This window comes from Watersipora subatra, chromosome 2 (assembly GCF_963576615.1).
Source record: "Watersipora subatra chromosome 2, tzWatSuba1.1, whole genome shotgun sequence".
Taxonomy (NCBI): Eukaryota; Metazoa; Bryozoa; class Gymnolaemata; order Cheilostomatida; family Watersiporidae; genus Watersipora; species Watersipora subatra.
In genome coordinates, this window is record NC_088709.1 from 42,530,043 (window position 1) to 42,547,169 (window position 17,127).

Genomic DNA, 17,127 nt, shown 5'->3' on the forward strand with positions numbered 1-17,127 from the left:
TGTACCAAAAATGTTCTGGATAGAGTTTGAAATTGAAAGAATACTGTATAGCCTACATATCATGAAGCGATATCGGCAGTTTTCGGTAAAATGGCTGGCACTAGGCAGATACTCGAATTTGTACATGGTTGGCAGTGAAAGGGTTAAGCCAAAGTTCATACATTTTATTTAAAAATCAAAAGATAAAAAAACACATTTTATGACACATTGTTGCAGCTGAGTCTCCATGGTAAGAAGATACATATATGATGGGAATCAGTTGTCTTTGATAATTTATGTTTGCATTACAAGAGAGAACAATTCCAATAGTGCCTGATGCTTTCCCATGCAATGAGAACAAAAACAGAATTGAGAAGGGCCAAGACAATCATTTGCTCTGGAGACAATTCAACACAGGAATCATTAAACATAAGTAACAAATAGTAGTAAATACCATGACCTTGACATGAAGTATAAATAAAGGTAGTTATCATATAAACAAGATAACTGACACAAATACTAGTGGTTCAAATGGAATTAAGGAAATATAAATATAGCTTCAATTGAAATAGAAATTCTCTTTTTAACTAAAGTTGGTTGTAACCTTTAATTGTAACCTTTTAGAATGGGTTAAATAGCAATTACAACATTCCTGCTGAAACAAAGACATCCAAACTAGTATGAGCCAGTTGTTTTAATTTGATCAAACTACCACTTAAAAATTGCTTAGGCTTTTTTCTGGAAATTCCAGATCGAGCTCAAGAATGGTGCAAACTAGGTGCGAATAGTGAGAACTCGATGGCCATGTAAACCGGATTGCCTAATAAACAAGGTGTAACACAACTCTATAAACTGGATGTCATACAAAGGCTTTTACGCTACGAAACTAGTAGTGTCAATAGTTGTCGCGCCTTAATGTCGTGGCGCTGAGCAGACAACTACTAAATCTGAACATTTTAGACTGAACCTGGTGGGATGTCATGAGAGTGAGTGTGAAGAAGTAGAACCACCTCGGGCAACCATTTACATTAACATGTGAAGTCAAATCAATAAACTAATAATATGAATAATTAATCACCATATTAATATATAACAGTATATAATATATGTAATATATATTAATCACCATATTAATAGATACATAACAGTATATAATATATGTAATATATATTAATCACCAAATTAATATATATATATAACAGTATATAATATATGTAATATATATTAATCACCATATTAATATATATATAACAGTATATAATATATGTAATATATATTAATCACCATATAAATTGATATATAACAGTATATAATATATGTAATATATATTAATTACCATATTAATAGATACATAACAGTATATAATATATGTAATATATATTAATCACCTACTTCCTCCTACTAGTAATACTAGGACTACTTTCATGCAACTTTTGAATCAATATTTCTAGGCTCACTTCATTCTGTGAGCAATATATCCTATACATAGACTAGCATTAAAACTGTTTTGAAAAACACACATCAATCCATATCCTTGCTGGTACGATGTTAGGCCATAATACAGATACCCAACTTGTCAATGTGTTGACCTTTTGACATTTGATTGGTCAAATTTATGCTATTTAGAGTGACCTTCAGAGAGAGACCATTCTTTACAGTGAGTATTTACGGATGTCGGTATTTACGCTGTGTTTTTAATACTTATATCAAACTTTAATTCCTTAGCTACGGGTCCTGATGGTGACAATAAAGGGAGAACCAAAAATTGGGTACTATGGAAACAGGTCTGCTAGCAATAAACAAAAGTCAAAGAAGAGTGAGATACCAATCTTCATCGGCAGAAGGAAAGTTATAAGTTTGTTTGAATTGCTAGATTTATTGCACAAACATTAGGAAACTATTAGGACAATGGATGATCCTATGGACAGTATTGATCACAGGTGGATGAGTAATTTCATAAATACTCTCAGCAGTTGCCAGAAACAGGCCTCTTTGCGGGTATTTCTCCAAATAAAAGCTTCAAAAAGCATAGATGCTAAGAGGCCTCACCATATGGCAATTTTATTTTGCGGTCCCAATCCCGGAACGAATTGCAGCCGTATCCCAGGATTCTACTGTAGCACTACCATGGACTATTTTATATTGTAGTAGTACCCTGGCAGTCCGGTGAATGGTGAGAGTTTAACATGTGTAACAGCTATGTGCACAATTATTCCACAACACTGCAGGATGGTTGAACAGTGAAGTTAGTAGTTTGCCTGAGTGGAACACTGAATACCTGAGTTCAATTACTGTGCAGTGTATTATTTATTCTTAAACTCTAAGTCTGGCTTCAAACAGACAGACGGGGCTCTTATCAGAGTAAATATTATGTACTATAGCTACTCTTATACCTGGAGTTGTTCTACCACACAGTTGTCATTCCTACCATACAATCAACCAGCTACTCATGCGGTACTATTTAATAGTTAGATGGGACTCTTTGGAGAGATCAACTGCTATGAATAATATTCAGTTTGTATTACAGACTGCATTTCGCTATTCCTGCTGTCGCTGTGAATAATAATTTTTTACATTAAAAACCAATTTTTATTTAATTAGTTATTTATACTTAAAACCTCAAAAAATCTGATTAGTATTCAAATACTAAGTATAAATAACCTTAAAAAACAAACAGTTGAAATAGCTTAGTTTATTGGGTTATGCACCTATTTTGTATTATCATTTGACAATCAAACAGAACTTATAAAGGCTGGTTACATATAACCTTCTGTTTGTTCAAGGAATAACGACTCCTAAAAGAGAGAACTTCACTGAATAGAAACACAGTGAATATTATCATGACTATGTATAAGTGACAATGTTTAATGATTTTATCAGTTTCATTTTCCCACTCAAAGTATTATAAATAAACTTATATTAAATTTTAGTATATTTTATATTTTATTAGAAAGTATCAGTATTTTTCTATCAATTGAGATCATATTTGATGTTTGAGGTGATCCGACTAAAAGGATGTTTCAAGATTAAAATCAAAAAAACATCCGCCGTAATCAAAATGCCCAGAACAAAAATATGCGTCAAAATGATGTCACAAGTTGCTACTGTTGCTATAGTTGATATTGGCTATAATAGTGTACATGTCGCACCGTTATATGTCTTTAATCTGTCGGTTTTTTACAACTATAGACATCATAATCGCACCTTTGCTTGATCTGAGCATTATAACCGGGATCAAGTTTCATCAATTTTATCTTGAAACATCCTGGCAGTCAGATTAACTCAAACATTAAAAACAATCATATATGATATAAAAGTACTGATACTTTCTGATAAATTCTTGTCTAAGTTCATCTTGAAATGAATGCTATAATAATTGACAATAATAGGAAATACATCTTACCTGTATCCTCTCTGAGAGTATCCCAGTGCTTTGATCTCTCCACAGCATCAGTCCACCGCTTAAAGCTCTTATCTCTCTCTAAACAACCAATGAAAAGAGATCACAGTACGTATGACACAAATAGAGTTACACAACAAACTACAGTCACTAAGCCAAGAGTTAGGAAATATGTACACTTGGTGCACAGGCTAAAAAGCCAACATGTAGGTGTTCACAACAACAACAGACTCGGTTTTGTATATAACTTGATGAGCTGCTCATGGAGGGAGTCTGTCTTTTTTTATTTGTAATGAAATTATTGCCCATGGAGTAATAAAAAACCAAGGATGACTCCAACTCTGCCCACACTACTGAGTTTGCTGGGTGAGAAAAGCAATTACCTGGCTGAGGTCAGATTACAAGAAATGCAAGTGGCTCCACTATATTTAAGAAAGAAGTGCATACCCTTGCTCTCCGTTGTAAGGCAGTTTGTGAAACATAAAACATAAAAAAGGCAATTTGTCCACAGTCATCCTAACACCTACCTTCCTCTGATATGAGAGGTTTAAAGACATCAGTAGTGATGGCAGACAAATCTTCAGGATTTAAACTCCATACTCCAATGCAGTACCCAGCAGCCATTGCTGCACCGAGTGCTGTCGTCTCTGGCATGGAAGGCCGAACTAGAATATTCAATATAAATAGACTATAATTATAAAATATAAAAATATCATTTGGATAAACATAGGGATAATTCCATCGGGCATTACATACGCTGTCAGTACAGTTTATTTACTAAAAATAACCAAACACCATCAGGTATGATTGGTTTATGTAACCACTCAAACACCAATGAAATGCCCCTTTCTAAACACCGGATCTCTCAAGCATAGAATGGTCTAAAGGGGTGGTCACACGAGAGCCGAAACGAACTAAATGACGCAAAACGACGTCGCTCTCAGTTGTAAACTGTTCGGGCAAAGACATTTCTTGCCGAAACGAACCATTTCGGTCCTGCTCGAAATTTTGTGGCCGAACCCTTGCTCTTATTAGCTGGTTAAAATTCTAGAGAGCACGCGTTACATTTCTCTTTACGTGCGTGTGAGCAAAGTTGAAAAAGAAATAGGACAATCTTTTTATTTCGTTAAATAAACAACACGAAGTAATTTACGACAAGGCTCACCCGGATTTGTGATTGTGTTGCATAAATGTAAGATGTTGCACTCAAGTTTTGCATAAATGTAAGATAATGGTTGTGGTTTTCTTTCGTGTAGAACAGAAGTGATGTGTCATACTCATCCTGATGAAGAATCGTTGACTGATTTATTTATGTAAAACCACAGTACTATGATAAACATCGTTTTTGTTATGTACTCAGCATAGAAAAACATTCCATGTTAACAAAAATATAATTTTGTTGATGGGAAGGGTCGGCAAAATCTTTGTATCGAGTGATTTGTTTTGAGCAGCTGAACGAACTTCTGATAAATTTGCGGCGTAATTATAATTAATAATTGTTCCTCAAAGTTTTTGTTTACAACAGAAGTATTTAACTAAAATACATAAAAACTACCAATAAAACAGTGTCCTGTATTCATGTATACGGTATTTAGAAAGCGAAGTGACTTCGGATGCCGTGTGACATGTGACTTAGCCAAACCGAAGTAAAACAACCTCCGAACCAAACCAAACCTATGTCGGTTCGGCCATCGTGTGACCACGGCTTAACTCGACTTTCACAGACAACAGATAAATTATTAGCTGTGAACAAATTCTTGAAATCAATTACAGACAATCTAAATACACAAACATCTCACACAAAGCCAGCAAAAAGGTACAGTGCCCGACTAAAAGCTTTAGATAACCTCCAACCTTTAGATGGCCTCACAGATGTCTTACCGACGGGAATCCCGACGAGGTCTGCTTGCATTTGCATGAGTAGAGAATTTTGAGCCATACCTCCGTCGACCTGGAGAGATGCCAGAGGGATGCCGCTGTCACTATTCATAGCATCGAAAATCTATAAATAGATTTTGTATGCACCTTGGACATAAAACCATAATGACTAGTAGAGCTCAGTGTATCCAGAAATATTTTACCTTTCTGGTCTGATAGCAGATGGCTTCCAGAGTTGCTCTAACGATATGTGCCTTTGTTGTGCATGTTGACAGGCCGCATATCGTTCTACAATACAAGGAGATTAGCTCTGGTCATAGATGTCACCATGTATACCTACTACTCTGCATTTTCAGTAACAGAAATAATTTAGTTTGTCTACTATGATGCGTGTTTGAACTTCAACAACAGCAAGGAGATTTATTTTTTGAAAGAGGGGACAACTTCCAATCCACTAAAAAGAAGTTTACTTAGCTATTTAAGCAACTGTGGTATTTTAATGATTCATGTCCATGCTGGTCAGCCATGTTGAGCAGCCATTTTGTGCAGCCATATTGAACAGCCAACTTGTGCAGCCATATTGAGTGGCCATATGGAACAACCATATTTGTCAGCTAAATTTCACAGCCCTGTTGGACAGTCATGTTGGCAGCCATGCTGACTAGCTTGTGCGATGCAATTGATATTACTATTATTATAATCTAATGGAATTTCAGAAAAGGCAGAGAAGATTGTTATAAAGAAATTAGTAAACACTGTGAATGTTTAAAACTTGTTACACTGTAAAAACTTATAATATTTTCAAGAGAGTACCGTATATCCCCACATATAAGCCTATCTCAGGTATAAGCTGGCCATAGAAAACATCCTTAGAATCAGGTAAGAATTATAAGAATTCAAATGATGAATAGAAAGAATAAGATGTGGTGAACTGAAACTATTATAACAAGTTTTTCCATTGTAATATCCTAGTTTTAGGGATTTGTCACATGGTGGGAATGGATAAATTTGTATTTAGTAAGTTTACACAAAAACAATTGATTTGAGATACAAATTACTTAAACCTGAATTGAAGTACAAGCTCAGTCCTGACATGCCTTAAGCTCGTAAGTTGAGGTACGACTAGTTAGAAGTAGAACTAAGGATGTAAGTCACTCACCCCCTTGCATCAGGCTGCCAGTGTGGACAGAAGAGACCTGTGAAGGCTGGTACAAAATAACAGCCTGCTGTGCTGTCTACTGTGGCTGCTAGTGTCTCTACATCGGAACAATTCCTCTGACAATATGCATCGCAAGTACTACTGTAGTATCACGAGTGCTCCTCAACTACCACAAGTCGTACTCAAGTATCTCAAGTTCTACTGAAGTACCACAAGTGCTGCTCAAGTATCACAAAAAAATTAGTCAAGTACCACAAATACCAAATACAGTCAAACTTCGACTTACGAGCTTAAGGCGTTCCGAGACTGAGCTCATATGTTAATTTACTCGCATGTTGGTGCAAGTTATTCATATATAGAACAATTAAATATATATTGATTGGTTTCCATACTCTAAAAAATGCAAATAAAACATTCAAAACAAGATATTGTACCAAAAAAAACATGTTGGTTATTGTCCTCACTTACCACATGCTTTCAAAAAGCAACAAATAAAAAATAATGCAAGGAAATGTGATTTATTAAAATGTAAAATTAAATACATACAATAGCAGCTGGGAAATTAAATACATACAATTGCCAGGGAGGGAGATATAAGTTATCCTTCATTACAACAGTTGACTTTGATAAATTTGGATTTTATCACTGTCTTACAAGACAAACTTAAAAGCAAACCTAAAAGCAAACTTTCATTTTTAACTTTACGTAATTAAAATTTCTTCGGCGTTCGTAGTTTGAAGTTTCTCGCTGGTTAGCTAATTTTTCCTTGGTTTCGCTTTCACGACTAGCCGGCCGTTTTAAGATAAACCTACCTAAGGACGTTTGCCTTTGTCGCCCTTTCAACATGTTGCGATTAGGACAAACACAGGTGTCGTCACAAAGGGTTAATGCACGACCACTAGCCTACTTGTCCGAATGTCTATTTTTATAGTTTTGATAGATTGCACTGGCCTTTTCACATAGCATCGTTTCAGTTATGCTGTCATCGGCCAATTGTTTATCTTTCATCTAATGCCTGAGCAGTTTCTCCATCAGTGGTCGTGAAGATCGCTGCGCCGTTTAGAAACTCTGGTTAGTCCTTCTGCGAAATCAATGCCCTGAATATAATCCTTCTGTTTGATAATTGTGGATGTATTTCTGTCATATTGCTGAGCTAACTCAATCACGCATACACATTTCGCATATTTTTCAATAGATTTCCGTGTAATATCAACTGTTATCATTCGCTTTTTCTTTGCATTATCTTTCATTTTACTGGCAAACTTTCGGTCAACACACAGTACTTTTAATCCATATAATTTTGCACTAAAAATTGCGCACAAAAAAAACATGGTACAAAAGTATAACCTGAGCAGTTGAAAAATATAGATTGATGCTGTTCTCATAAAACACCTCCGCCATACTTGGCAACTGACTCATGTGCTCGTATCTCAAACATGGCTCGTATGTTAGTGCTAAAACTTGCTTAAAAGCTGGCTCGTATCTCATGTTTCTCATACGTTGGAGCACTCGTAAGTTGAAGTATTACTGTACCATTTTTGTTTTCAAAATAATTAGTTGAGAAGACACTAAGCTTTAGAAATGTATAGATTGCGCACATAGAGCTCAGCTGAGATAATAGGAACGTCTTTCAATCAAGAATGAACACAACAGAGGGAGAGTTGCCATAATTTTGCACACCGCTATAGGATTGAAGTTATGACTAAACATATCATGAACAGAATAAGTAGTGTTAATGAAGGGAATCTAGTCACCTGACTCAGCAGAATCGCTGATGATACCGAGATTATCCCGAAGCCAACGAATGCAATCTCCAGCTACCGCTACAGAACCCTACAAATGTATAAAATTACTACATGAACATTCTCATCCACACAGACTCGTCACAAAGACTTTAATGATACACTTGGAATGAACAATGCTTGTGAGCGATGATTTGGACAAGTATCACATAACTTCAAGTAAAAGTGATCAAATATATGATTATGTGATACCAAAAGTTGTCTGCTCTTGTTATAATGTTATTTGATATGAACAAATAAACAATGATCAATGTAATGGATAGTAATAAACATTTAGTCATGATATAAGTAACTGGGCAGCTACTTACAGAATGAGGTGAACAGGTCGTGAACTTCTGGCTCAGAGTTATGCATGTAGTTAAGAGAGTAACTAATAGACATTGCCTAGTAAATATTCAGATGTTAACTACTTACTAGATTATGGAATGATAACTCTAACATACAATATACTAGATTATGGAATGATAACTCTAACATACAATGCACTTGTGGGTTGTGATGTCCCTGTTATACAGATTTTCATCTTACGATGTGGAACACTATGTCTTTTTGCCCCAGCCATTCGACAGTTTTTTACCGTACAATATCAACATACCATTCTCTCGAAATTCAAACTTGGCCGTCGGCGTGCTGAATACATGGGAATAATGAAGATGCCAATAAGTTATTCACTGAAATCTCTCCTGCAATGCATGAGAGATATGATGCTCGCTCTCCCGCTATGTTCAGCATTCTTCATGTTTAGTAAATGGTTGATATGCTTAGTACATGCATGAGTGAAACGAAAATTAGTGAGAAGTAAGCGAATGTGAAAGTTTATTGTGCATTTTAGATTTTAATATAATATTTACTATGAACATTAATTTGTTATATGCATATACCCATATAACTACGTATATAACTTATCCAAGTTATATATAGCTACTAAGGCTGATATACTAACATATAGTTAAATATAAGTTATATATAGCTACTAAAGCTGATATACTAACATATAGTTAAATATAAGTTATATATAGCTACTAAGGTTGATATACTAACATAGAGTTAAATATAAGTTATCCCACAAGCAAACGAGCGGAGCGATGTGTGCGAGTTTTTTATGATAAATGCATGTGCACACAACTTACGAAAATTATTCATCAACAATGAGACGAACCCTTGGCTAGAAATTTCATCAAGAAATTTAAGCATCGGAATGTAAAGTCGTAAAAGTATAATAACGATACAAAACACATTTAAACCTTTTTAAATATGTTACCAAGTCTTTGTAAATTGTCGGTATTATCTTTAAACTTACCCATCTGATCGGATTATACACAAATAGACAGATTTATTTGAACGAAAATCGCCACAAAAAGCTTGAAAAGCTCGGTTTAATAAAAGTTAAGACCGAAAATTGAAACGCCAATAAAGCCGTTCGACCGATTGTAGAACAATTTAGTAGTGCGTATTTCACGAGAAAACCGTGTTCATTTTACCAGTCTATGGTACTGTTTACTTGTAATCGAATTTATTCGAAGGTTTTTGTAATAAACGTAGACCGTTTGAGGCGTAGACCGATTTACAGGTACGAAATTGTGGTACACCGTTTATCAGCCTATGTTTTTTGTCCAATCACCGAAGGTTTCATTATTTAAAACGTTAGCCGAAATTCTTTACAACTTACGTACAAGCTAGGGCCAAACTACAACGCCCCTTCATGACGAGAACATTTTTTATTTTGCTACATTTTTATACGAGTGAATGCTCCTACCCGCTTTCTGTTAAAGATCGCTTATCAAAACCATTCTACATTCAATGCAACCAACTTTGAAACTGTATAGTACACAGTAGCTTGCCATTTTACTTCTAATTTTGCATTTCAGAATTATAATAAACATATTTCTTTATCGTTGTTGAATTACATACATTACAGTAAATTAGGCCTATAGCTTTATAACACTTTTATAACAGCTTTTATTTTGCTGCAGTTTGCAGAAATCTTCAAGACGCATTAATGCTCATAGGTTTTCTATTATTGCTGTATTACTATATTAACAATATTGGTTATTTTAATAATATCAGTGCATTTTACTTATAATATTGGCCAACATTGCATTTCTTCTATTGCAAGAGAGAGATATAAACGTAATATTTTCCTTTCATTGTTGTTGTTTGTCATGACCAAACACTTTTTAAATAAATTTTCTAAAAACCTATATAAATACCACAACTTCTTGATATTGCTACCTATGACGTTTTGAAATGTAAACAAAATTGTGTATTGGTTTTCTATTATTACTATATTAATAAAATTGATTATTCTAAGAATATCAGTGCATTTTACTTCTAATATTGGCCAATATTGCATTTCTCCTGTTGCAGGAGGAAAATATAAACATCTTTTCCATTCATTATTGCTTATTGTTGTATATAATAACACCCACACCCAGTACATTACAGCTACCATTGCAGTTATCCTATTGCACTGCAGAGCCATTTGATTGCTAATATTGCATTTCTCAACCATTAGTACCCTTTATTTTTTTTGCCAATATCTCTGGCCATCTCTTTGGTCGTGGGCTGTATGACAGTGGAATTTCTAGTATATAGCTACTAAGGCTGATATACTAACATATAGTTAAATATAAGTTATATATAGCTACTAAGGCTGATATACTAACATATAGTTAAATATAAGTTATATATAGCTACTAAGGCTGATATACTAACATATAGTTAAATATAAGTTATATATAGCTACTAAGGCTGATATACTAATATATAGTTAAATATAAGTTATATATAGCTACTAGGGCTGATATACTAATATATAGTTAAATATAAGTTATATATAGCTACTAAGGCTGATATACTAATATATAGTTAAATATAAGTTATATATAGCTACTAGGGCTGATATACTAATATATAGTTAAATATAGGTTATATATAGCTACTACGGCTGATATACTAACATATAGTTAAATATAGGTTATATATAGCTACTAAGGCTGATATACTAATATATAGTTAAATATAAGTTATATATAGCTACTAAGGCTGATATACTAACATATAGTTAAATATAGGTTATATATAGCTACTACGGCTGATATACTAACATATAGTTAAATATAGGTTATATATAGCTACTACGGCTGATATACTAACATATAGTTAAATATAGGTTATATATAGCTACTAAGGTTGATATACTAACATATAGTTAAATATAAGTTATATATAGCTACTAAGGCTGATATACTAACATATAGTTAAATATAAGTTATATATAGCTACTAAGGCTGATATACTAACATATAGTTAAATATAAGTTATATATAGCTACTAAGGTTGATATACTAACATATAGTTAAATATAAGTTATATATAGCTACTAAGGCTGATATACTAACATATAGTTAAATTTAAGTTATATATAGCTACTAAGGTTGATATACTAACATATAGTTAAATATAAGTTATATATAGCTACTAAGGTTGATATACTAATATATAGTTAAATATAAGTTGTATATAGCTACTAAGGTTGATATACTAACATATAGTTAAATATAAGTTATATATAGCTACTAAGGCTGATATACAAACATATAGTTAAATATAAGTTATATATAGCTACTAAGGCTGATATACTAATATATAGTTAAATATAAGTTATATATAGCTACTAAGGCTGATATACTAATATATAGTTAAATATAAGTTATATATAGCTACTAGGGCTGATATACTAACATATAGTTAAATATAAGTTATATATAGCTACTAAGGCTGATATACTAATATATAGTTAAATATAAGTTATATATAGCTACTAGGGCTGATATACTAACATATAGTTAAATATAAGTTATATATAGCTACTAAGGTTGATATACTAACATATAGTTAAATATAAGTTATGTATAGCTACTAAGGTTGATATACTAACATATAGTTAAATATAGGTTATATATAGCTACTAAGGCTGATATACTAACATATAGTTAAATATAAGTTATATATAGCTACTAAGGCTGATATACTAATATATAGTTAAATATAAGTTATATATAGCTACTAAGGCTGATATACTAATATATAGTTAAATATAAGTTATATATAGCTACTAAGGCTGATATACTAATATATAGTTAAATATAAGTTATATATAGCTACTAAGGTTGATATACTAACATATAGTTAAATATAAGTTATATATAGCTACTAAGGTTGATATACTAACATATAGTTAAATATAAGTTATATATAGCTACTAAGGCTGATATACTAACATATAGTTAAATATAAGTTATATATAGCTACTAAGGCTGATATACTAACATATAGTTAAATATAAGTTATATATAGCTACTAAGGCTGATATACTAACATATAGTTAAATATAAGTTATATATAGCTACTAAGGCTGATATACTAATATATAGTTAAATATAAGTTATATATAGCTACTAAGGTTGATATACTAACATATAGTTAAATATAAGTTATATATAGCTACTAAGGCTGATATACTAACATATAGTTAAATATAAGTTATATATAGCTAGTAAGGCTGATATACTAACATATAGTTAAATATAAGTTATATATAGCTACAAAGGTTGATATACTAACATATAGTTAAATATAAGTTATATATAGCTACTAAGGTTGATATACTAACATATAGTTAAATATAAGTTATATATAGCTACTAAGGTTGATATACTAACATATAGTTAAATATAAGTTATATATAGCTACTAAGGCTGATATACTAATATATAGTTAAATAAAAGTTATATATAGCTACTAAGGTTGATATACTAACATATAGTTAAATATAAGTTATATATAGCTACTAAAGCTGATATACTAACATATAGTTAAATATAAGTTATATATAGCTACTAAGGTTGATATACTAACATATAGTTAAATATAAGTTATATATAGCTACTAAGGTTGATATACTAACATATATATAAATATAAGTTATATATAGCTACTAAAGCTGATATACTAACATATAGTTAAATATAAGTTATATATAGCTACTAAGGTTGATATACTAACATATAGTTAAATATAAGTTATATAAAGCTACTAAGGTTGATATACTAACATATAGTTAAATATAAGTTATATATAGCTACTAAGGTTGATATACTAACATATAGTTAAATATAAGTTATATATAGCTACTAAGGTTGATATACTAACATATAGTTAAATATAAGTTATATATAGCTACTAAGGTTGATATACTAACATATAGTTAAATATAAGTTATATATAGCTACTAAAGCTGATATACTAACATATAGTTAAATATAAGTTATATATAGCTACTAAGGCTGATATACTAACATATAGTTAAATATAAGTTATATATAGCTACTAAGGTTGATATACTAACATATAGTTAAATATAGGTTATATATAGCTACTAAGGTTGATATACTAACATATAGTTAAATATAAGTTATATATAGCTACTAAGGTTGATATACTAACATATAGTTAAATATAAGTTATATATAGCTACTAAGGTTGATATACTAACATATAGTTAAATATAAGTTATATATAGCTACTAAGGTTGATATACTAACATATAGTTAAATATAAGTTATATATAGCTACTAAAGCTGATATACTAACATATAGTTAAATATAAGTTATATATAGCTACTAAAGCTGATATACTAACATATAGTTAAATATAAGTTATATATAGCTACTAAGGTTGATATACTAACATATAGTTAAATATAAGTTATATATAGCTACTAGGGTTGATATACTAACATATAGTTAAATATAAGTTATATATAGCTACTAGGGTTGATATACTAACATATAGTTAAATATCAGTTATATATAGCTACTAAGGTTGATATACTAACATATAGTTAAATATAAGTTATATATAGCTACTAAGGTTGATATACTAACATATAGTTAAATATAAGTTATATATAGCTACTAGGGTTGATATACTAACATATAGTTAAATATCAGTTATATATAGCTACTAAGGTTGATATACTAACATATAGTTAAATATAAGTTATATATAGCTACTAAGGTTGATATACTAACATATAGTTAAATATAAGTTATATATAGCTACTAAGGTTGATATACTAACATATAGTTAAATATAAGTTATATATAGCTACTAGGGTTGATATACTCACATATAGTTAAATATCAGTTATATATAGCTACTAAGGTTGATATACTAACATATAGTTAAATATAAGTTATATATAGCTACTAAGGTTGATATACTAACATATAGTTAAATATAAGTTATATATAGCTACTAAGGTTGATATACTAACATATAGTTAAATATAAGTTATATATAGCTAAGATATATAGATAAGATATACTATTATCTTACTAATTTTTAACACGTCAAAAAGAAATAAAATGACAAAAACAATTTTTGTTTTGTTTTGATTTGATTTCACCAGTTTGCATTAGATAATTACTATAAGTTTCTTTACTACTCTACCCTAAAATGCCCTAAACTCTTTTGCAATAAAATGCCACCTGAATGAATTATTGTTGTACAGGAGTCCACTGTAACTCTAAAAACTCTAGATAATACCACGTGTTATAGAAGAAGGTGAAACAGAGGGAAACACTGACCTGAAGAGCATACACAGTTGGAGCATCTTTTGACAATATGATACAATACAATATGACAGATAGTAACAATAGTGACAGTATGACAATATGATACAATACAATATGATAGATAGTAACAATAGTGACAGTATGACAATACGATACAAAACAATATGACATATAGTAACAATAGTGACAGTATGACAATACGATACAAAAAAATATGACAGATAGTAACACGAGTGACAGTACGACAATATGATACAAGACAATATGACAGATAGTAACAGTATGACAATACGATACAATACAATATGACAGTTAGTAACAATAGTAACAGTATGACAATATGATATAATACAATATGATAGATAGTAACAATAGTGACAGTATGACAATATGATACAATACAATATGACAAATAGTAACAATAGTGACAGTACGACAATATGATACAACACAATATGACAGATAGTAACAATAGTAACAGTATGACAATACGATACAATACAATATGACAGATATTAACAATAGTAACAGTATGACAATATGATACAATACAATATGACATATAGTAACAATAGTGACAGTATGACAATACGATACAATAAAATATGACAGATAGTAACAATAGTAACAGCATGACAATACGATACAATACAATATGACAGATAATAACAATAGTGACAGTATGACAATACGATACAATACAATATGACATATAGTGACAATAGTGACAGTATGACAATATGATACAATAAAATATGACAGATAATAACAATAGTGACAGTATGACAATACGATACAATACAATATGACAGATAGTAACAATAGTGACAGTATGACAATACAATATGACAGATAGTAACAATAGTGACAGTATGACAATATGATACAAAACAATATGACACATAGTAACAATAGTGGCAGTATGACAATACGATACAATACAATATGACAGATAGTAACAATAGTGACAGTATGACAATACGATACAATACAATATGACATATAGTGACAATAGTGACAGTATGACAATATGATACAATAAAATATGACAGATAATAACAATAGTGACAGTATGACAATACGATACAATATGACAGATAGTACCAATAGTGACAGTATGACAATACAATATGACAGATAGTAACAATAATGACAGTATGACAATATGATACAAAACAGTATGACAAATAGTAACAATACTGGCAGTATGACAATACAATACAACATGACAGATAGTAACACGAGTGACAGTACGACAATATGATACAACACAATATGACAGATAGTAACAGTATGACAATACGATACAATACAATATGACAGTTAGTAACAATAGTAACAGTATGACAATATGATACAATACAATAAGACAGATAGGAACAATAGTGACAGTATGACGATACGATACAATACAATAGGACAGATAGTAACAATAGTAGCAGTATGAAATACAATACAATATGACAGATAGTAACTATAGTGACAGTATGACAATATGACACAATATGACAGATAGTAACAATAGTAACAGTGTGACAGTATGACAATACAATACAATATGACAGATCATAACAATAGTGACAGTACGACAATATGATACAATACAATATGACAGATAGTAACAATAGTGACAGTATGACAATACGATACAATACAATATGACAGATAGAAACAATAGTGACAGTATGACAATACGATACAATATGACAGATAGTAACAATAGTGACAGTATGACAATACAATACAATATGACAGATAATAACAATAGTGACAGTATGACAATACGATACAATATAATATGACAGATAGTAACAATAGTGACAGTGTGACAATACGATACAAAACAATATGACATATAGTAACAATAGTGACAGTATGACAATACGATACAAAAAAATATGACAGATAGTAACACGAGTGACAGTACGACAATATGATACAAGACAATATGACAGATAGTAACAGTATGACAATACGATACAATACAATATGACAGTTAGTAACAATAGTAACAGTATGACAATATGATATAATACAATATGATAGATAGTAACAATAGTGACAGTATGACAATATAATACAATACAATATGACAAATAGTAACAATAGTGACAGTACGACAATATGATACAACACAATATGACAGATAGTAACAATAGTAACAGTATGACAATACGATACAATACAATATGACAGATAGTAACAATAGTAACAGTATGACAATATGATACAATATGACAGATAGTAACAATAGTGACAGTATGACA

General features: G+C 31.0%; 1 protein-coding gene across 1 annotated transcript; it reads right to left on the minus strand.

Moving 5' to 3' along the window:
* Nucleotides 1–2,757: 2,757 nt before the first annotated feature.
* Nucleotides 2,758–15,031, minus strand: LOC137388222 (glycerol kinase-like). Its single transcript, XM_068074725.1, has 7 exons — nucleotides 14,873–15,031; nucleotides 8,171–8,249; nucleotides 5,461–5,567; nucleotides 5,261–5,381; nucleotides 3,907–4,044; nucleotides 3,383–3,460; nucleotides 2,758–2,774 (listed from the first exon to the last, which is right to left on the minus strand). Exons 1-7 carry the CDS (start codon nucleotides 15,029–15,031, stop codon nucleotides 2,758–2,760), a joined length of 699 nt encoding a protein of 232 aa, XP_067930826.1.
* Nucleotides 15,032–17,127: the final 2,096 nt, after the last annotated feature.